This window comes from Micropterus dolomieu, linkage group LG22 (genome assembly GCF_021292245.1).
Source record: "Micropterus dolomieu isolate WLL.071019.BEF.003 ecotype Adirondacks linkage group LG22, ASM2129224v1, whole genome shotgun sequence".
Lineage (NCBI taxonomy): Eukaryota > Metazoa > Chordata > Actinopteri > Centrarchiformes > Centrarchidae > Micropterus > Micropterus dolomieu.
In genome coordinates, this window is record NC_060171.1 from 33376427 (window position 1) to 33395193 (window position 18767).

The following is an 18767-nucleotide window of genomic DNA, read 5'->3' on the forward strand; positions in this document are numbered from 1 at the left end:
GAGCTAGGTAAAGATAAGCTCAAGAATAAACTTCCATGCCGTGGTAATAAATGTCTTGTAACACACGATAGCACATTTCTAAGGCTTAATAATGTGTTGTGATGTTTAAACAGAAGGTGGTATGAGCCAGCGCGGTGGCTTAGAGACAAAAACAAGTTATTGATATTCAACAGCTGAAAATAACCCTTTAAGATGCTGCTAAACTGTGCATACTGAATATATACTGATATACTGAAGCGTGGTATCACAACAGTGTGTACCATAACTAAAATCAGTTTGTGTGTACAGAAACCAACAGAAAGTGACTTCATGAAAATGGAATTTTCCCAATCACTTGAATTTGTTTAGGGACACAGAGTCCATTCACGCGGTGTTTTTGTGTGGACTTTAACATGCAAATTTGGGCTATTGACCAATTGCAAACCATTTCGAGTGTGAATTCTAAATGTGTTTTTAGTCTTGAATTGTAGTTTTTCATTTTAGGAAATACAATAATGTTAAAACATAACCAATTACAAGTAAATTACATTCAATATCACTGAGGTAAGAGTACATAAGAATTACAGGGTCGTCTGCTGTACTGACCGTTAAGCCTCTTTGTGATTTTTGATTTTGGGCTAAATAAATAAAACTGACTTCAGTCTGCTAATACACTTCCAGACTTTCGTAGTACCCATATCAAAATAGAACATGTCATAAAATCTGTTAGTAGGTTTGAAGGCAAGCCAGCATTACATAAGGCAGTGATTCCAACACGTGCCACAAAACTGAAAGTAAAGCAACAAGCAGTGGATCAGTTTGATATTAAACCAGCTGTGTGACTCACATCCTTGCAGTTCTGATCTGGATCACAGAGATACTGAATGTGGTTTAAAATATGATGCTGAGAAATTTACTTGAGCTTGCGTTTAAATGTAAGGTTTAAACTGAGCTGCTGCCATTTCAGCCTGTGAAATGCATGTATTCAACTGCAGTTCCTCTATTAGTCACAATACATGCTTTCTCCAAGAACACTTGTTGACAGTTCAGAAAGTCCCAACTTCTCTCTCTGAAAATACACCATCATGTTTGAGAGTCACAATTGTTAATGTCACTTTATCTAAGGTGTGTCTTTGAGATGTATAGTTTAATTAAAAGGTCAAGATATTGCTTCGCTGGTGTCCCAACCTATTACAGTCAGCTGTGGTGGTTCATAGCTTGCTTGACCCACCTCAGCTGCATTAAGCTTAATTGGATTTTCCAGCTCCAGTAACTGCCAAGATGACAGCGAGTGTAAACCCAAATCTAGACTTCACAGCGTCACTGGCAATGATTTTCTGCTGTTTATTTCTAACTATATATTTCAAATTAAAGAAGCTAGTGAAGAATGAGAGTCACCAGACAACATCACAAAAAATGTGTTTCTCTCCCCTTGCTCCTAGCAGAGGGTTTCAATGTGACTGGAAGGTCACAGATATAGGCATTAAAGATTGGCTCCTGAACCATCAGTACAACCGGGGTGGTGAGAAACTTGGGTGTCATAATTGATCATATCTATTTATTAAGTGCTGACTAAGGGTAAAACTTCTTTAAGCAGCCTAGATGGGTGGGGTCCAAGAGACAGGTTGATGGCTTAAATGGATGGCTGCAAGGACCATTAATGCAAAAGTCGCCTATGTCTGAATGACAAAAAGCCTTCACTTAAACAGATATATGAAGCCAGCAATGTTACGCCTTCCATGTCTGGAAAGATCTGAAAACAAGGTGGATGAGCATGGTGTCTCTCATTCATGCCACTTTACTCTTTACAACATTAGAAAAATCAGGCCTTACCTTACTCTGGACACCATCTACCACTATCTCTCGCATCGACTATTGAAATTCCCTCCTAGCAGGTCTCCCAGCTTGTGTAGTGAAACCCTTACAAATGGTTCAGAACGCAGCAGCGCGTCTGGTTTTTGATCAGCCCAAAAGGACTCATGTCACTCCATTACTCAGTGACCTCCACTGGCTCCCCGTGGCCTCCAGAATCAAATTCAAGTCACTAATGCTTGCATACAGAGTGACTACTGGGTCTGCACCCATCTAAATACAAACTTACGTTCCTTCTCGGCCGCTACGCTCCTCCAACGAACGCCGCCTTGCTCTGCCAAACCTTCACACAAAGCAATCTCAGTCCCAGCTGTTCACATCTGTGACACCACAATGGTGGAACGAGCTACCACACGCCATCACAGCAGCGGCATCCCTATCTAACTTCAAGAAGCTCTTGAAGACTCATCTCTTCCGAGAACACTTCCCCTTATAACACCTCTAACTCCTAACCTCTAACATGCACTTCCTGTGTTCTTCTTCTTCCATTTCCTTACAATTCTCTTGTATTGATTGCACTATTGGTTAACTCTTACTTCTTTCCCTGGGTATTTATCTCATTGATGCCGTATGCACTAATAGCTTTCACTAGTATTTATTGTCACTTTTACTCTCACTTTACTGATACTTGTATGTTGTTCCTAAAATGTAAGTTGATTTGGATGAAACCAATCATTTATCTAATCTTCAAGCATGCCTTCAGGTCATAAAAACCTGCATGACCTGCAATGTTATTTATTGAATTTACAGTCCTGCAGAAACGCCCAAGAGATAGAGAGAATTTAAAGGTATAAAATTAAACATTTCTACATTGAAATGTCCAGAAATTATTAGATCTGTGTTATATATTTTCTTGGGTTTTGTACTTGTGTACCAAACTGTTCAAACCCAGAATTTTATTCAAGGTAACAATGCATTTCATTTGATTCATGTGAGGGACCATTTTTTGGTTTGAAGCTAAAAATCTCCTATTTTCTCTACATAGATTTTTTTTGGTAATGTATAAAAATTAATAAAAGACAAAAATACCATGATCTCTGAAAAAAAAAAACATGTTTCCATGAAAGGGCATGAAATAAACTTCTAATGATAAGCCTCTAATAATGCTAGAGGCTTATTTACAAATTAACATCAAGATAAATAATGACTAGTGAGGAATAAACCATAATTTAGTCTAAGACTTATTTTTAAAATGTAGAAATAATGACAGAATTGAATAAGTTATTTGTTCGTAGAAAATTTACATTTGTTCTTTAATAATTACAGTGGCAGAGAGGTGTGTCCTCAGTGCCTGATATTTGTCCTTAAATGTAGCAAAAAGTTATGTTCCCATGAATATTTAAGAAGAATATTCTTCTTAAATATTCTATAACTGTCAGCTACAGCTTTCTAGAAGTGTCTAGAAGTGTATACACAAAGACATTGGTGTTTACATCTGGCTTAACATGGCTGAATATGCTCCAGGGGGACTGACCAGTGGAAAGTTAACTTCGAATGCCCCTAACACTCATGCTGATAAGAGGACATTCCCCTCAGTTGATAGATGGACCTTCATATTGACAAAATCTCCCATTGTGCACACACACAAACACACACACACACACACTGCGACAGTTGCATCACTGGCCAACAACAAAGTGTTAGCATCTGAGTACACGTAGTTCAGGTAACATTAAACATTGTTGCAATAATTAAGCATTGTTGTACCTTTTTTACTCTTTAATGGGTGCCTCATCAGCCTCATACTCTAGCAGGTGGTTTGTGCAAAAGAAGGGTTTGCAACTACTATCATATCGTAATACAGAGACTGGAACATTTCATTGGTATTAAAGGAACCACTCTGAGCTGGTTTGATGAGATTGATTTCAGTTTTAACATGTAAACGCTGAATCCTCCACGCAAGCCAAAGTCAGTCCTGGAGTTTGAGAAGGATCTGTGCTTGGACCAATGCTGCTCAACTTATATATACTTCCTCTAGTTTATTCTTTCAGGAAACACTCCATAAACCTTGATTGTTATGCAGATGATACTCAACTATATCTATCGATCAAGCCAGATGAAACCAATCAGTTAGTTGTTAAAACCTGGATGAGCTGCAGTTTTCTGATGTTGAACTCGGACAAAATTGAAGTTATTGTACTGGAGCCCAAACACCTCTGAGACGCATCATCAAGATATAGTTACTCTGGATGGCATCACACTGACCACTGTGAGGTATCTTTAATCAGGACATGTCCTCTCACAAAAAACAAACTAATCAAGGACAGCCTTTTTTTTACCTATGTAATATTGCAAAAATCAGGCATGTCCTGTCTCAAAATCATGCAGAAACAGTAGTCCATGCATTTGTTACTTCTGGACTGGATTACTACAATTCTTTATTATTAGGTTGCCCAAAGAAGTCTTTTAAGACTCTTCACCTGACCCAGATTGCTGCGGCACTAATCTGACAACATCCAGGAAAAGAGATCATATTTGTCGCGTATCAGCATCTATGCACTGGCTCACTGTAAAATCCAGAATCGAATTTAAAATCTTTCTGCTCACCTATAAAGCACCATCTTATCTTAAAAAGCTCACCTTTGTACCCCACCAGGGCACTGTGTTCCCAGAATGCAGGGTTACTTGTCACCAACTGCTTGCTCATGGTGGGAATTGCTTTGTAAATAATTTTACAGTATTGTCTTGATCTGCTCCATATGACAACTGCAGTGGGATGGCGGTTATGAACTGGCACTACATAAATAAAATTGCATTGAAATGAATTGATTTCAGACATGACAGGACAAATTCGGAATAAGCTGCAGGCTTCACATGAGTGAGTGAAGGGAGGGAGAGGGGGAACTTTGGTGAGTTAAAATGAGAAGGAGGAAAACATTATTTTGCTTTTTTTTTTTATCAGGTTTTAAACCGTAAGTTGCTGTTGAAGCCTTAATTAATGATCACTGCGAGTGTGAGGGATGTTTGTCGTCTCTAACAGAGCAAACTCTGCTCCCTGTTTATAATGTTCTCTTGTTAAATTCCTATTAGCTTACATGATGTGCGTGTAATGCATTTTTTGGGATATTCGTTAATACATTCAGGCAGTTGATGAAGTGAGTGCAAGAATTTTCTTCTGCACTGGACACACCATGAAGGGAAAAATGTTTTTATAGACTGATCTATGAGAAATCTCTTGAACATCTTAAAAATGATCATTTTTTTCAATACTGTTGAGACCTGGGAAGTCCTTATTAATTGGAGAGCTGTATTATTTTGATTACATTATGGCAAAGTGGAAGGAATTCTCACACCCTTCAGAAGATAAATGGAGGGAACAATAGATAAATTGATCAACATCTTGTGTGCAATGTTTTTGCACAATGCTTATGAATTCCTCTCTTAAAAAACAAACAAACAAAAAACAATAAGGTGGAACACACTACTGTGCATGTGTGTGCATGGGGCTTATGAGCTTAGTGAGCAATTTCATCTTTGAATCTGGTATCCAGTTTTTACTTACATCCATACTGTAATGTACTAATCTGAAGGTCTGCTTTTTGATCCTGGGCTCCTCCAGTCTGCGTGTCTTTGGGCAAGATACTAAACCCCAAATTGTTTCAGAAGGCTGTGCCGTTGGTGTGAGTGTGTGTTAGTGTCTTTGTGATGAGACTTGTGTCCATAAGTTCATGAAGCAGTTTAATTAAAGTCCCGGGTTGAGTGGGAATTTTTCATTCATGTTGAAACATTTTTAACTTGGACACATGGTTGGATACCCATGTAATGATTTACAGAGCATGCTGTTGCCTCACAAAGACTCATCATTGTTACACCAAACAAAATAATGTCTGGAAAGAACATGGTTATTTAGGGAAAGAGGACAGCAATATAAATCTAATGACCATACTGAGACTGTGGACTGGCACAGGTCCAGCAAAAATGAAAAAACATGAAATGATATGCACATAGAATGTGACATTCAGAACGAAGTGTGATACTATACAAAAGTAAACTCCATGGATGCGCTGGATGTATCATATGATGCTGTGCCTTTGTCTTTACAGAGTTGCAAAGTAGGAAGAACTAATTTGGCAGTTTGAGGAAGTAAAATACCTTTTTATTTTTCCCGTAGATAATGTTACATAACTCACAGTTCAGCAGTTCGGATCCTGGTCTCCTTCAGTGAGAATGAACCAAAATAGAGAGAGAGACAGACAGACAGACAGACAGAGAGAGAGAGAGAGAAAGAGAGAGAGAAAGAGACAGACAGACAGACAGACAGACAGACAGAGAGAGAGAGAGAGAGAGAAAAAAGAGAAAGAGAGAGAGAAAGAGACAGACAGAGAGAGAGAGAGAGAGACAGACAGAAAGAGACAGACAGACAGACAGAGAGAGAGAGAGAGAAGAGAGAGAAAGAGAGAGAGAGAGAGACAGACAGACAGACAGACAGACGGACAGAAAGAGAGAGAGAGAGAAAGAAAAAGAGAAAGAGAGAAAAAGAGACAGACAGACAGAAAGAGAGCTAATTAATTAATTTTAGGGTTTTTTCCCCTATTAATATACACACACATATACGGTTGTATCTATTCATTTTATTTTAATTTTTTTATATATTTTTATAATAACACACGTAACTGTGTCATTTACTTTTATTTATTTTTTATTTTTTGTTTTTTAACACACACACACACATGTTACTGTTTCTTTTTAATTTTTAAATTTTATTTTATTTTTCTGCCCACACATTACTGTGTCATTTACACACACACACTTACTGTTTTATTTATTTACTTCTTTTTTTATATTTATTTTTATGGAATTTTTATATTTTATATATATATTTTTATTATTATTATTTTATTTTGTATTAACACACACAAACACAACTGTTTTATTTTTGTATCTAATGAAATGTATGAAAGTAATTGTCCTTATGTACTTTGTAGCTTTGGCAATATAGTTGCTATACATTCATGCCAATAAAGCTAATTTGAATTTGAATTTGACAGAGAGAGACAGAAAGAGACACAGAGAGAGTTGTATTTATTTATTTTATTTACATTTTTAATATATTTTAATGTTTCTAACACACACACACACAAACGCTTTAATTACTTGTTTAATGAAATGTATGGGGTTGATTGTTCTTATGTAGTTTGTATGATGCTTTGGCAATATTGTTGTTCATTCATGCCAATAAAGCTAGATTGAATTGAATTGAGCATGTGAGTATGTAGTGTCATTCTGTGAGTTTGGAGTTTTTGTCACATGAGCGCAGGAACAATCACTGAGACTATAAACAGCAGAATTTCTGCAAAGAAAAGAAAAGTCTTCATTGTCAAATGAAGACTTTTCTTAAACCTCCACACCACTGAGCTGCAGCAAAACATGTTTCCTAACAATAGCTGTCACCTTATCTTTTCAGAGAAGACTTGGCAGCATTACTGGGTCAGGTATACAAACCTCTGCTGGAAATTCTCCTGGCAGAAAAACTAAGGGAGATACAAATAATAACAAAGGCTGCTATTTTTGGATGCGAGCCCCTGAGATGAATGATGATGATGATGAGAAGTCCTGTTGTCAAACAGGTTGGATTAGCTCATCAGCACTGACACAGCCAAGCGGTCTCCAGTGACCCGGAATTTCTCATTTATGTCATGTTTACACAGCCCTCTGGAAAGACGTGTTTCCAGTTCCATTTATAGGTGTTTTTTTATAGGTGTCTTTTAACTATTTAATCTAATTAAAGTATATAAGAAATAAAAACATAGTGTCCATGTAAAAAAGAGCCATTATGTTCATTTTTACATTTGAACCTTATAAACCAAAAGCTGCAGTGCATGTGCTTTTCATGTTACGTGTCCGTATGTGTGTGTGTGTGTGTGTGTGTGTGTGTGTGTGTGTGTGTGTGTGTGTGTGTGTGTGTGTTTTAATGTCATTGGCTCACGTTCTCCTCAGTTATAACTGTACGATTTGTTTTTTTTACGAGATCCTGAAAGAAACAACCAAATAGATAAAGTTTAGATAATGTTTTAGACAATGAGTGTTGTGAAATAAATGAATCAAATTAGAACTGTTTTATTCCTGAGTGTTCTGAAACAAATGAATAAATACATGAATGCATCTCTAGGTGTTCTGAAACAAACAGGTAAGTAAACTGTAAATGTTGTTGTATTTTTGTTTGTTTTTTGAGTGACACAACTAAATCAGATAAATGGTGCCAACTGCACGTCAAAAAGGAACAGCCTTCAGGAGCAGTTTGGGGTTCAGGATCTTGCCCGAGGACACTTCGACGTGCCGACTGGAGGAGACGGGGATCGAACCACCGACCTTTTCATTAGAGGACTGCTTTACCTTGACTTTGTGCTCTGAAATAAACAAAAAAATAAAAAATAAATAAAAAAAGTCAAGAGATTTTATTTTCTTGGTGTTCTAAGACAAAAAGTGTAAAGGCTAAAATCTTTCTATTGTTTCATTTCTGAGAGTTCTGGACAAATAAATGAAAACATTTCTAAGTGTTCTCAAACAAGTATGTGCAAAGAAATGAACACAATTTGTTTTGCTTTTGGTCAGAAATAAATAAATAACCTTTTAATTCCTTGTTATATGGAAGTGTCCCGGAGTAAACTAAACTGAAAAAAGTAAATAAACTGATATAGGCTACAGACATGAGATCATGTATACACACGCACTTCCATGTCAATACATACATGTATTGGCTCACTGTGTGTACATATTTAATGCACTGTACTTATACAGGCATTCATCCATTCACACACTGATGGAGCTGCCATGCAAGGTGCCAACCGCTCCTCAAAAAGGAATTAATCATTCACAACAGAAACTACACACACAAACAAACAACCAGGTAGGTGTTATAGGCTAGTTATAGCCTCATGTCCGTTCAAAGGGTCAAAAAGGGCACTCTTCATACAGACTGTGAGCTCTCTTCAGCAACAGTTTCCAGTGACAGCATCTTTCCTATGAGCTGCCAGCGCCCTCAGCCTCTCTGCACTCAAGAAGTGTGTGTGTCATGTTTTTATAATCATGTCATGTTGGTGACTTTAACCTGAATGCTTACTAACCCATGGGGACTCCTGTCACCCTGGGAACAGAAATTGTGGTACCCACAGGTGGAGACGTTATTTTCAGGGTTAAGACTCTTAGTGCCTCTCTTAGTCTTCAGGTTACTGTTAGGAGCTAGGGAATGCATTATGTCAATGCCCACGGGGAAAGAGGAGCAAAGTTGTGTGTGTGCGCGTGGGTGATCCAGGGCTGAGCTCATTCTGATGCATTCCTATAACAGTGGCCCTCTCACACCTCCCCGCCAGGCTACAGGCTACTTTCACCGAGGAAAGAGGAAGTTGAGGAAATAAAATGTATTTCCGTTTACTCATGCCGCCGGTTTTTCCCATCTCGGCTCAATAAATAGGGAGAGCATGGTGGCTGGTAAAAGCAAAGCGGATCCCCTTGTTAACAGTCAGTCACAGGAGAGAGACAGAGGATGGACATGAAACAGGTGAGTGACCCACATACAGGACAGGACCGCTGCTGAGACCAGCTGCCCTCTGCCTCCTCCATCACCTCAGCTGTCTGTCTGCCCCTCCACAGATTCTCATCATTGGACTTTTTCTGGTGCCGGCGTGGATGCACCAGTGCTATGATGAGGACAAGCTGCGTGACGCAGCAGAGAGGAAGCTGAGGAGGCGCTTCCCGCAGCCTGTGGAACCCGTAACTACGGCGGCCCCGGACTCCCCCGCCTCCTGCCCCCTGGAGCTCTACCGGCACCAGACGCCTAAGGACCTCCACGAGAGGTCCCTGTCCCCCTGGAGATATGTGTAAGTAACATCCTGGCCTACTTTCACCAAGATGCACGGCACTAGAAATAAAATCATTTCATTAAAAACTTTTAATGAACATAACCGCTCAGTTGGACCTATAATCGTTCTTTTAAGGGAAATGTTTCTGGACCCTATATGAAGATATGATCCTAAACTTTTTTTAAAGCACGGCCTAACTTGGTGATGTATGCTTGCAATTTGGCTGGGTTTTGGAAAAGATCAGGTAGGGCTATGGGTTATAGGCTAAGAAGTAGCCTGCGTTTACAGTGACGCTAAATTTATTGCCCTCCCTTTTAGCAGATAACCTGGAGCAGAACCGTGACTCGCGGTTCACCCATCCATCCTGAGTGTTTGCACATGATGGAATGGTGCAGCCATAAAACATCAGGCATCACTCCGCATCATTAAGCTTCTGTGAAATGCTAGAATAATTGCACAGCTCTTAAATAAAATGCCTCATGTTGCATTTGTGTACACGGATCAACCTGTTGACCCTGAAATAATTGTTTTGCGCTCCGATGACGCGGTGGCCTGCGTCACGCCCGTGCACCAGAGAAGGGAAAGTCCCTTGTACATCCAATGTTTGCAGATTTGTAGGCTCATATCAGCTTGGATTGACGTGAAATGTGCTGCCCCTGTTGCACTTGACTGGAGAGATTTTTCCTGCACCTGCAGCTTCCCAAAGTCTCTTTTTCCTCATCTTCATTGTTCACTGTGTGCAAGCAGTCAAACAGCCAAACTGCAGTAGTATTATTTTCCCAGTAAACTATCATGCTGGAGTCCTGACCTCAGGTTTGCTGTGTGTCAGTTAGCTTGTAGTTTAATTAAACACAACTTTATGAATAGAAATACGGATATAATATATATAATATGGACTAAACTATAATGATAAAGCTAAATTTCATTAATTTCAAAATAAAACTAGATTTTGACACGTGGCTCATGGACAGGACATCAGTGTGGTAACGAAGTACATCTGCTAAAAGGAAGCCTACTTAACTAATTTAAACTTCTACTGCACTACATTTCAGTGGGAAACATTGTACATTTTACACCATTACATTTATTTACCAGCTTTAGTTACTAGTTTCCTTTCAGAGTAAGATTACATAATCAACAGATTCCAAATGACGCTGTAGTCACTTGCTAAACTCTTACACTGTCTTACACTGTGTGGTTTTTGGCAGGCATCCCTGTGCAGGATTTAAGTATGTTAGAGCAAAGTGCAGTTGTGAAAATCCTCTACCTCTGGAAAACATGTTCATGTATTTAATTTCTTGGGGTAGAAAAAGGATTGTGAAATAGATTTAGAAATGTTCAGGACAGCATCATTTTATTGGATGTCACAGATCCTTTCTGACATGCTGCTCATTGTGTTGCTCTTTTCCAGACGTAAGACAATGGAGGATCACTTTCCCTCCACCTACACCGAGGCTCAGTGCCTGTGTTCAGGATGCATCCTGATCCAGGAGAACCGCAACTCAGTGGGGGACAAGAGACATCCAGTGGAGAGCCACGATTACAACTCAGTGCCCATAAAGCAGAGCAGGGTGTTTCTCAAGAGGGAGCTCTGCTATGGCAAAAAGAGATACCATTTGAAGCCAGTTACTGTGGATGTAGCTGTGGGCTGCACCTGTGCCAGAGTCAAGACCTCCTCCTCCTCCTAGAGGGGAGTGTCAGAGTGGTACACTACAGATCTTAATGTGTTTGTTTTAAAATACACCAAGTTCCATGGAAAGTCTATCTCAGAGGTGTCAAGTCCTACAGTGTGATGTGATCAGTGATTCAGCAGACTGGACATTGGTCCAGGATGTTGTCAGATTGGAGGTTGACCTGGACTCATGACATGCCGACACCCCTGTGATCATTTATGAGGCTTCAAAAGTCATATCAGCCTGTTTTTAAAGGCCTATTTATTGTCATAATGATGACATCATAATTGATACATTAATAATATGTGTTTTGTAGGTCGTTGTAGGCCCTGTTTGCTCTGTTTAATGACTTGTTTACAGCTCTGCATAGTGCAGCTAATGTGAACTGGGTATTACTATGTACTTCTTTTCATATTGATGGCCTTGTCATCGAAGAAAATAGCTATTGTATAGTTTGATAAAATACTGATTTAACTAATAATATTATTTAATTATCTATTTATTTGGTTTGATTTGCGTGTGAAATGTCTGAGCATTTGAAGGCTTTAGAATGCTTATGAGTGAATGAGGAAGCCTGTATTTATTTACTTTGGATATTTTATAGATATTGTCTCTTTATAAGTTTAATAAAGACTTAAAAGTTTAGCTTCTTTGAAGCAAAATAAAGAAAAATGTTTGAAGAAATTCTCAGTGTGTTTCTGTTTTCAAAGCGGACACTGGAACATCCAAGACTGGATTACCATCCAGACAAAGGTCCAAAAGTCCTAGGCTTCTTGATGTCAGTAGGTTTTGGTAATTTGATTATGTAAAATATGTTTAGGTTGGAGGAGTCAGGTATTCCTTTCAATATTTTTATTCAGGATTTGTAGGTTTTGACATTACAATGAGATCAAATCACACACAACTCCAAAAATGACATGATTAAGATGAAAAAGTCCAAGACTTTTTTCTATTATTGCCCTTAACCCAGAAATCTATAATAAAAGAGCAGCCTTTCTGCACTCTCTCTAAATATTATAGAAAAAGCTTCATCGCTTCAAAACTGCAATACAAAACTATAAAACACGTAACAGACGACATATTTTGGCAGTTATGTAGTGGCTGTAAATGTGGCCAAATACTGAATTGCCATTACAGTGAAAATGTGAGTGGCCTAATTTACCATGATGCATTTCTGCCAGAACACAGAATCACAAAACTCCAACAGATAGGGCTTCATATTAATTTAAGAGCCAGTGGGAAGCAGCAGGGAGAGGAAACCTGAAGCCTGCTCATAGAGAAAGTGAAAAGACAACTTGAAAAAGAGAAATCTGGATACTTCTAGCTCAAGTTCTACATTAACATCTGCCGACTGCAGGACCGCTCTACCAGCCACATAGGTGTGAAATAGGGATAAAATAGCTCAATAGTGCCCTCTGCTGTCTCAGCAGCAGCTGCACCACAGGTAAACTGAAACAGCACTTGCCTGGACAGAGAACTGGGACTGGGACCATAAGGGTCCAGATGATTTCAGCTTGTGAAATGATGTACAGAAACCATTTCAAAGACTGCACCTCTGTCACTGAGTCTTTCATGCCCATATGACTGACGGTATTGAATTGCGTGAACATGTGAATTGGAAAAACCCCCCAACAGAACTTCAAGTTTGTAAATGTGTAAAAAACACATTTGAGCAGTTTGCAGATGTAATTAGAGACATTTTGAGAATGTCAATGGGACTGTGGGGGAGTAATGTCAAAAGTGAAGTGAAATGTAAAGCCAGATGTAATGAAGCTTTAAATGTTGCCACATCACTGAAGTGAAACAAAAAATGTTGCCTGTCTGTTTATGGTTAGTGCGATCAGTGGCCTGTTCTTCAGATATCCAGGCTGACATGCTGTTATCAGCCTAAAACAATCCTGTAGATTTACTTCCAGCTGACTGGGTTCAGATCGAGGATTGATTCGTTAATCTGGATGAAGTTATATAGAATAACAGCGCACTGATTTTAAAATAAAGTCAGTAGTGAATTTAAATCCGTCTTCATATTCTTACTTAAATAATATACATTTAGTCAATTAACCTCGTCTTCAATACATTTGACTGCAGCCTTACAGTGTGTTTACATACAGGAGCGGCTGTGGCTCTGGAAGTAGATCGTCCACGAATCAGAGGATTGGATTTTCCCGGCTCCTCCAGCCTGCATGTCCAAGTGTCCTTGAGAAACATGCTGAAGCCCAAATGAATGTTTGTTCCATTCTGATGTGCAGTTGGCACCAACCGTGGCCTCTGCCATCAGTGCTTTTATTGAGTTCAAGTCTCTTTCCTAGGGACCAGGAAGGATTTTTATTTCCTAGAATTATTTGTTTATTTTCTAAAGGTATTTTTATTGTGAAAATTACTACAATAAATTAATTAACTCCAACAGACAGTTCCTCAAGAACCCCGATCTTCTAATGTAAGGTCATCATCATCCCTCTGCGACAAAGAGTCATTTGTACCTGAAAGAGACTTTGTGTATGGAGTTCACCCCGAAAAACTATTGGTCATCAACAAAACTAACTAAATGATCCACAGGACAATGCATGTTTTCACGTTCCACTATCCCCATAGTGACCGCTCATTAACAATGTATTCCCTAACCCCTTACCTTAACCATCACAGCTACATGCCTAACCTTACCCCTTAATCCTTTAATCTTGTGGGTCTAGCATTTTGGGCCCCACAAGTATATTGAAATCCCAGTGGATGAATCAGTGACAGACTCCAGTTCTAACAGCAAAAAGTTCAATCAAGAACTTCAATACCACCACCATGTTAACAGCTCTATTTATTACAAAGTGGTGACACATTTAACACTTGTTGAAAATTATTTTAAATGTGGGAATTAACACAATAAGGTAACAAATCATTTCCTCTGATATGAACCTCTGGGCTGAGACACCTCCAGGAAACCCGCTTCAGTCCGTTTATGTGGCAAACTTCTTCTGCCGGACAGGTGCAGGCAGCTGAGACATGATGTCCAACAGGGGGCGCTCCACTACCACCAGAGAATGGTCCTCCAATATGCTCACACACATGAGGTGCTGTGGGGCCAAAGATCAGCAGAACATAAAACATCAGAAAGATAAAAAAAAAATAAAAAAAGGTCAAATCAAACATATGTTTCACATTTGTTGTTTGGATGGGGACGTTAAAACTATTAACAATTAGAAATGTTCTTTTCTTAGGACATGTTTCATCTTCAGAGCTTTGTTTGCATTCATGTGTAATGATATTTGTCATGAGCTCTCTCAACGCATTCAATGGTCACTCAAACCTGACTTCTTGACCTGTATTTTACCATCTCAGCAGTGCCCTAAAGAACCCCCACCAGTGCCTGGCCGTTTCTCAGTCTGACTCGCTGCTTAGAAACAGTGCAGCAGTGACAGTGGAGCTCCACTGGTCTCACTATGGTGACGGTACCTGGAAATTCTTGCATATCTTAAAGGCGTGGCTGTGTCTGATCCTCTCGGGCTCAGGAAGACTCCTCAGTGTCATCTGATTGTAGAGCAGGGCCTTCGCTTCAGGAAGGGGCTGCATGTGGAAGCACAGACGCAAAAACATAGTTTCAGTATTTTTTTTTAAATTCTTTCACTGACCGCTAGAAAACTGAAAACACACACGGCACTAATGAGGCGACGGTCATCACTCGTTCTCAAGGCTTTGCAGCGACATGACAGACAGTTTAAATGACTGGCTACATACCAGACTCTGGTCAATGATGCAGAACATAAACATGTCGTGCAGAATGATGTGAGCTGGGTTTTTAGGATTGAAAGCGACGTGGGTGACGGGTGTGTCCCTCTCCAACCACAGAGAGTGCAGTCCGTGTTTCTGCAGCGTCCGGCTCCACTCTGTGTATTCCTTCTGTACTAGAGAGTACTCCAAGATCTCACCACACCACACACACACACACACACACACACAGTAAGATCTGTTCTGTGCATCAATCTCAGCATTATCTTTGAGGAAACTTCATGTCATGCTTTTATTGTGGAAGGCAGAGCAGCTGATTAGATAACAAAAGTCAAACAAAACCTGATGCCGCAGTGTTTACCTGCTGGTCAGCGTGCACCATGACAAGGTTGCTGGTTGCTGGGTGGATGGCTATGGCAGTGGGACAGGAGCTGTACACAGGAACTGTACAATGAAGCTGCAAACAAATAGAAGGAATTTAAGGCTGGAGCTTTGGCTACGATAAAAAAGAAATAAATACAAAAAAATGTTATGAAGACATATCCGAGTTCCAACGCACCTTTAGCTTGTGAAGGTTGTAGACGTGGATCTCACAGTCTGTGTTTGCAGTAGCGAGCCATTTGCCATCCTCACTGGCAAACAGCAGGTGGACTGGCTGTCTGGAGCCTGGATTTCATACAAAGACAAGTTATACACTAAAAAAAAAAAATAATAAAAAAAAATAACAAAAACAGACAGCTTCGGTGTGGTAGGTTAGGTGGCCAACAAATGTATACAAAGTATGCATCAATATGATTTCACAAAGTTGTTTTTGTTTTCTTTGTATTATATTTAGCATCTCATAAATATTTAACTCACACTCTTTTTGGAGAAAATGTCTTGGATATTAGTGCATACAAATACACAATGTTGACTAAAAGCAGTGTTTACTCATTAATGGCCTTTAAAAAACACACAGATCTAGGTCTGACTAGATCCTATCAGGGTCTTGTTGCGATTGACCCTCAAAGTTAGTGTTTCCATAAAAAAAAAAAAGAAAAACAAACAAAAAAAAAAAAAAAACACCCAGTTTTAGCTTCACCAATTCAAATAATATATTCCCCCATGCGGCCCTCACAGTTACACCATGATCACTTGTCACTGGGACCCGGGACTGAGACTCACCTGACTTGGGTTTGAGAGTATGAAGGTATTTGCACTCGGGCTGGCTGAGGGCAACAACAATGACTGAAGAATGACTGGAGGAAGCAAAGAGCCTGGAGGAGTCCGAGGAGAAGCAGAGCTGGTTGGCCGAGCGAAAGTCTTTAGGTAGTTTGGACACCTTTGAGGAAGAAAACAGAGAGGGGTGAGCTTCATCAGGATCCTCATCACCTACATACATCAGAGTGTAACACTGAAATCCTCAAACACATTCTGAATGTTTTACAGTGAAACCTCACCAGCTCACTCGTTCTACTTCTGTCGAGAGAATGAGCAAAATGTAAGACTAAGTTCTGTAAACAGTGATCCCCAGGTAGTTTATTCAAGTTGGAGATCTCATGCACAAACTGGCTGTGTGAACAATGACTACTGCACAGGAGCATAAGGGAGCAGTAGAGTCAGCGCTGAGGAGCCCACCTTGGTGATGCTGATGTTGTTGTGCTGTAATCTGTAGAGACGGACACTGGAGACAGTGGAGTACGCCAACCAGCCTCCACATGGAGACAAGGCACTGCAGCAGATATGATCATCTCCCTGCAGAGCACAGCACACAGTCAGCCTTTTGTTACAATGTCCTCTGTACTCAAAGATTAAATAAAGAACAGCCAAAAGCAGTGAGGTAAACTGACACATATTATGGAACTAGATGTCTGCTACTAATGTCTAAACAAGGCTAGAAAAAGATCAACATCGCAATGAGATTGTTGTTTGGTGTAACACTGTAAAGGAGCCTTATCACACCAAGTCAACAGCGTAACAAAGTAGATTTGTTTGTCTCGTCTGTAGCAATACTCTACTGCAAAACAGGAAAGGAGGCAGATAAAGCCTCATAGAACCACGTGATTCATCAAAGTATGCATCAATATACTTGTTAAAACATTTTTCTGCAGGACACGAGATGGCTTCTACTTCACTGTAAAGCTTTCGGGAGAATTTTCACAAGTTGGTTAGCTAGAGGCGGATGAAGAAAACGATCTTCATCACTAAAAAGTCTGCTGCAACTGGCCTTTGTTCTCTACCACTGTACCTTGTTCTTCTGTATTGTCGTGAAGTTTCAGAGCGACAGGAGCCATGTTTCCATCTAATTGTCTAACTGGTTTGGATCAAAAAAAACTAGGAAGTTCTGTCAGAAGTTGACGTTACGCATGGCCGTAATAAACAAGTAGAGGTTGTAAACTGGAAACAAAACCTGTCGCATGGACGTGAGAAAATGGAGAGAAGTCTTCAGGAATGTGTTTGAACTGGGCAAGTTGTTCTTTCGTGTCAGCTAGTACTGGCCATGTTTCATGCTGTCCGGAGACAGAGACAAAGAAACAGCTGATCAGTCATGTAAGTTAAATGTTCGCTACATGTGTTTCCATCTCCCATTTAGCGCATTAACTCTTTTTCAAAAAAGACAAAAAGGCGAGCAAACGGACAAACTTTTTCATAAATGAAACATGTGTTGACGATAACACGACGAGGGACAAACAGCGTCCCTGTAACCATTGTAACTCAACTCTCAATCCTGCCTGCGCCCGCACGGTGTGAGAGGAGAGGTAGAAACACGTTTGTGTACCAGATACATTGAGTAGACAGCGACGGACAACAGTGGTTATAATGGTTTTCTACAATGTACAAACAAACACCAGTACACACCTTCCTCTTCAGCTGGATCAGTTTCTCTGGTTTTCTCTTCACACGTAGACTGTCACCAGGCTTTCCTGTTAAACAGGATAAACAGGCACAAATATTACACTAAAACTGGTTCTGCACTATAACTATAAATGTTCTTTTTGCATTGCAACACATCTCTATGGATGTGTGTTTTCCTCACCATGTCCATCACTCTCCCCCACTCTCCACAGCTCTAAATGATCAGGGAACTGGAAGAGCAGCAGTCCTGCTTTCTTTGCACAACAAACCAGGCTTCTCTACATGGAAGACAGAGGTGAGCATGTCACGGTCATGATCTACAGTGGCCTTAAAAAGGTGCTCTCCATCAAACTGAATCAAGTCAAAACTGTTTTCTCACTAGCTAATACATACAAGACAGAATACTAAGCCCTTTTCCAAACATTGTTTTTTTTTTAAACTAATGATTTGTGAGTTTATTTTCTACTCAATATGTACTCACATGTGGGAAAGCTATTTTGCGCAGCGCTGACTCCTGGGTGTTCTTCTCCACTTTATCCAGCAGGGGTCGCACTACCAGCTGGGTGTCCATACCTGACAGGATTACAAACATCTTCATCAATTAACAAAATACAAAGTGTAGTACAAGTATCTGCCTGTACTTCTCAGCATTGAGACCAAATTCCCAAATCACTCCAGACCATGGATGGGTGTACCAGGGTCCCACTATTTCTTTGGCTCACCACTACATCTACTGTCCTCAATGTTGCCAGTTTCTTTGTGCTCCTTCAAAAGAGCTTGGACAGCACATCTGGAAACCTCTGTCTGCCTTGCTGATGCAGTGTAACCACCTTGTGTCTTGTCGCTGTGCTCAGTCTTGCCATGGTGCGACTCTTCACAGTAAACTGTCTTC

The 18767-nt window shown here is 39.9% G+C and overlaps 2 protein-coding genes across 2 annotated transcripts; one reads left to right on the top strand and one right to left on the bottom strand.

Annotated features, from left to right (window-relative positions):
- Nucleotides 1-9269: 9269 nt before the first annotated feature.
- On the top strand, nt 9270-11338 carry il17c (interleukin 17c). Its single transcript, XM_046038281.1, is given in 4 exon segments — nt 9270-9320; nt 9323-9349; nt 9442-9668; nt 11062-11338. Coding segments are annotated over 4 exon segments (582 nt in total).
- Nucleotides 11339-14114: 2776 nt separating this feature from the next.
- Nucleotides 14115-18753, bottom strand: LOC123962322 (U3 small nucleolar RNA-associated protein 4 homolog). Its single transcript, XM_046038372.1, has 11 exons — nt 18706-18753; nt 18357-18448; nt 18057-18153; nt 17879-17943; nt 16658-16774; nt 16205-16361; nt 15600-15706; nt 15402-15497; nt 15050-15235; nt 14768-14878; nt 14115-14388 (listed from the first exon to the last, which is right to left on the bottom strand). The coding sequence occupies exons 2-11, from the start codon at nt 18444-18446 to the stop codon at nt 14272-14274; spliced, it is 1143 nt and encodes a 380-aa protein (XP_045894328.1). The 5' UTR covers nt 18447-18448; nt 18706-18753; the 3' UTR covers nt 14115-14271.
- Between the last annotated feature and the right edge of the window lie 14 nt (nt 18754-18767).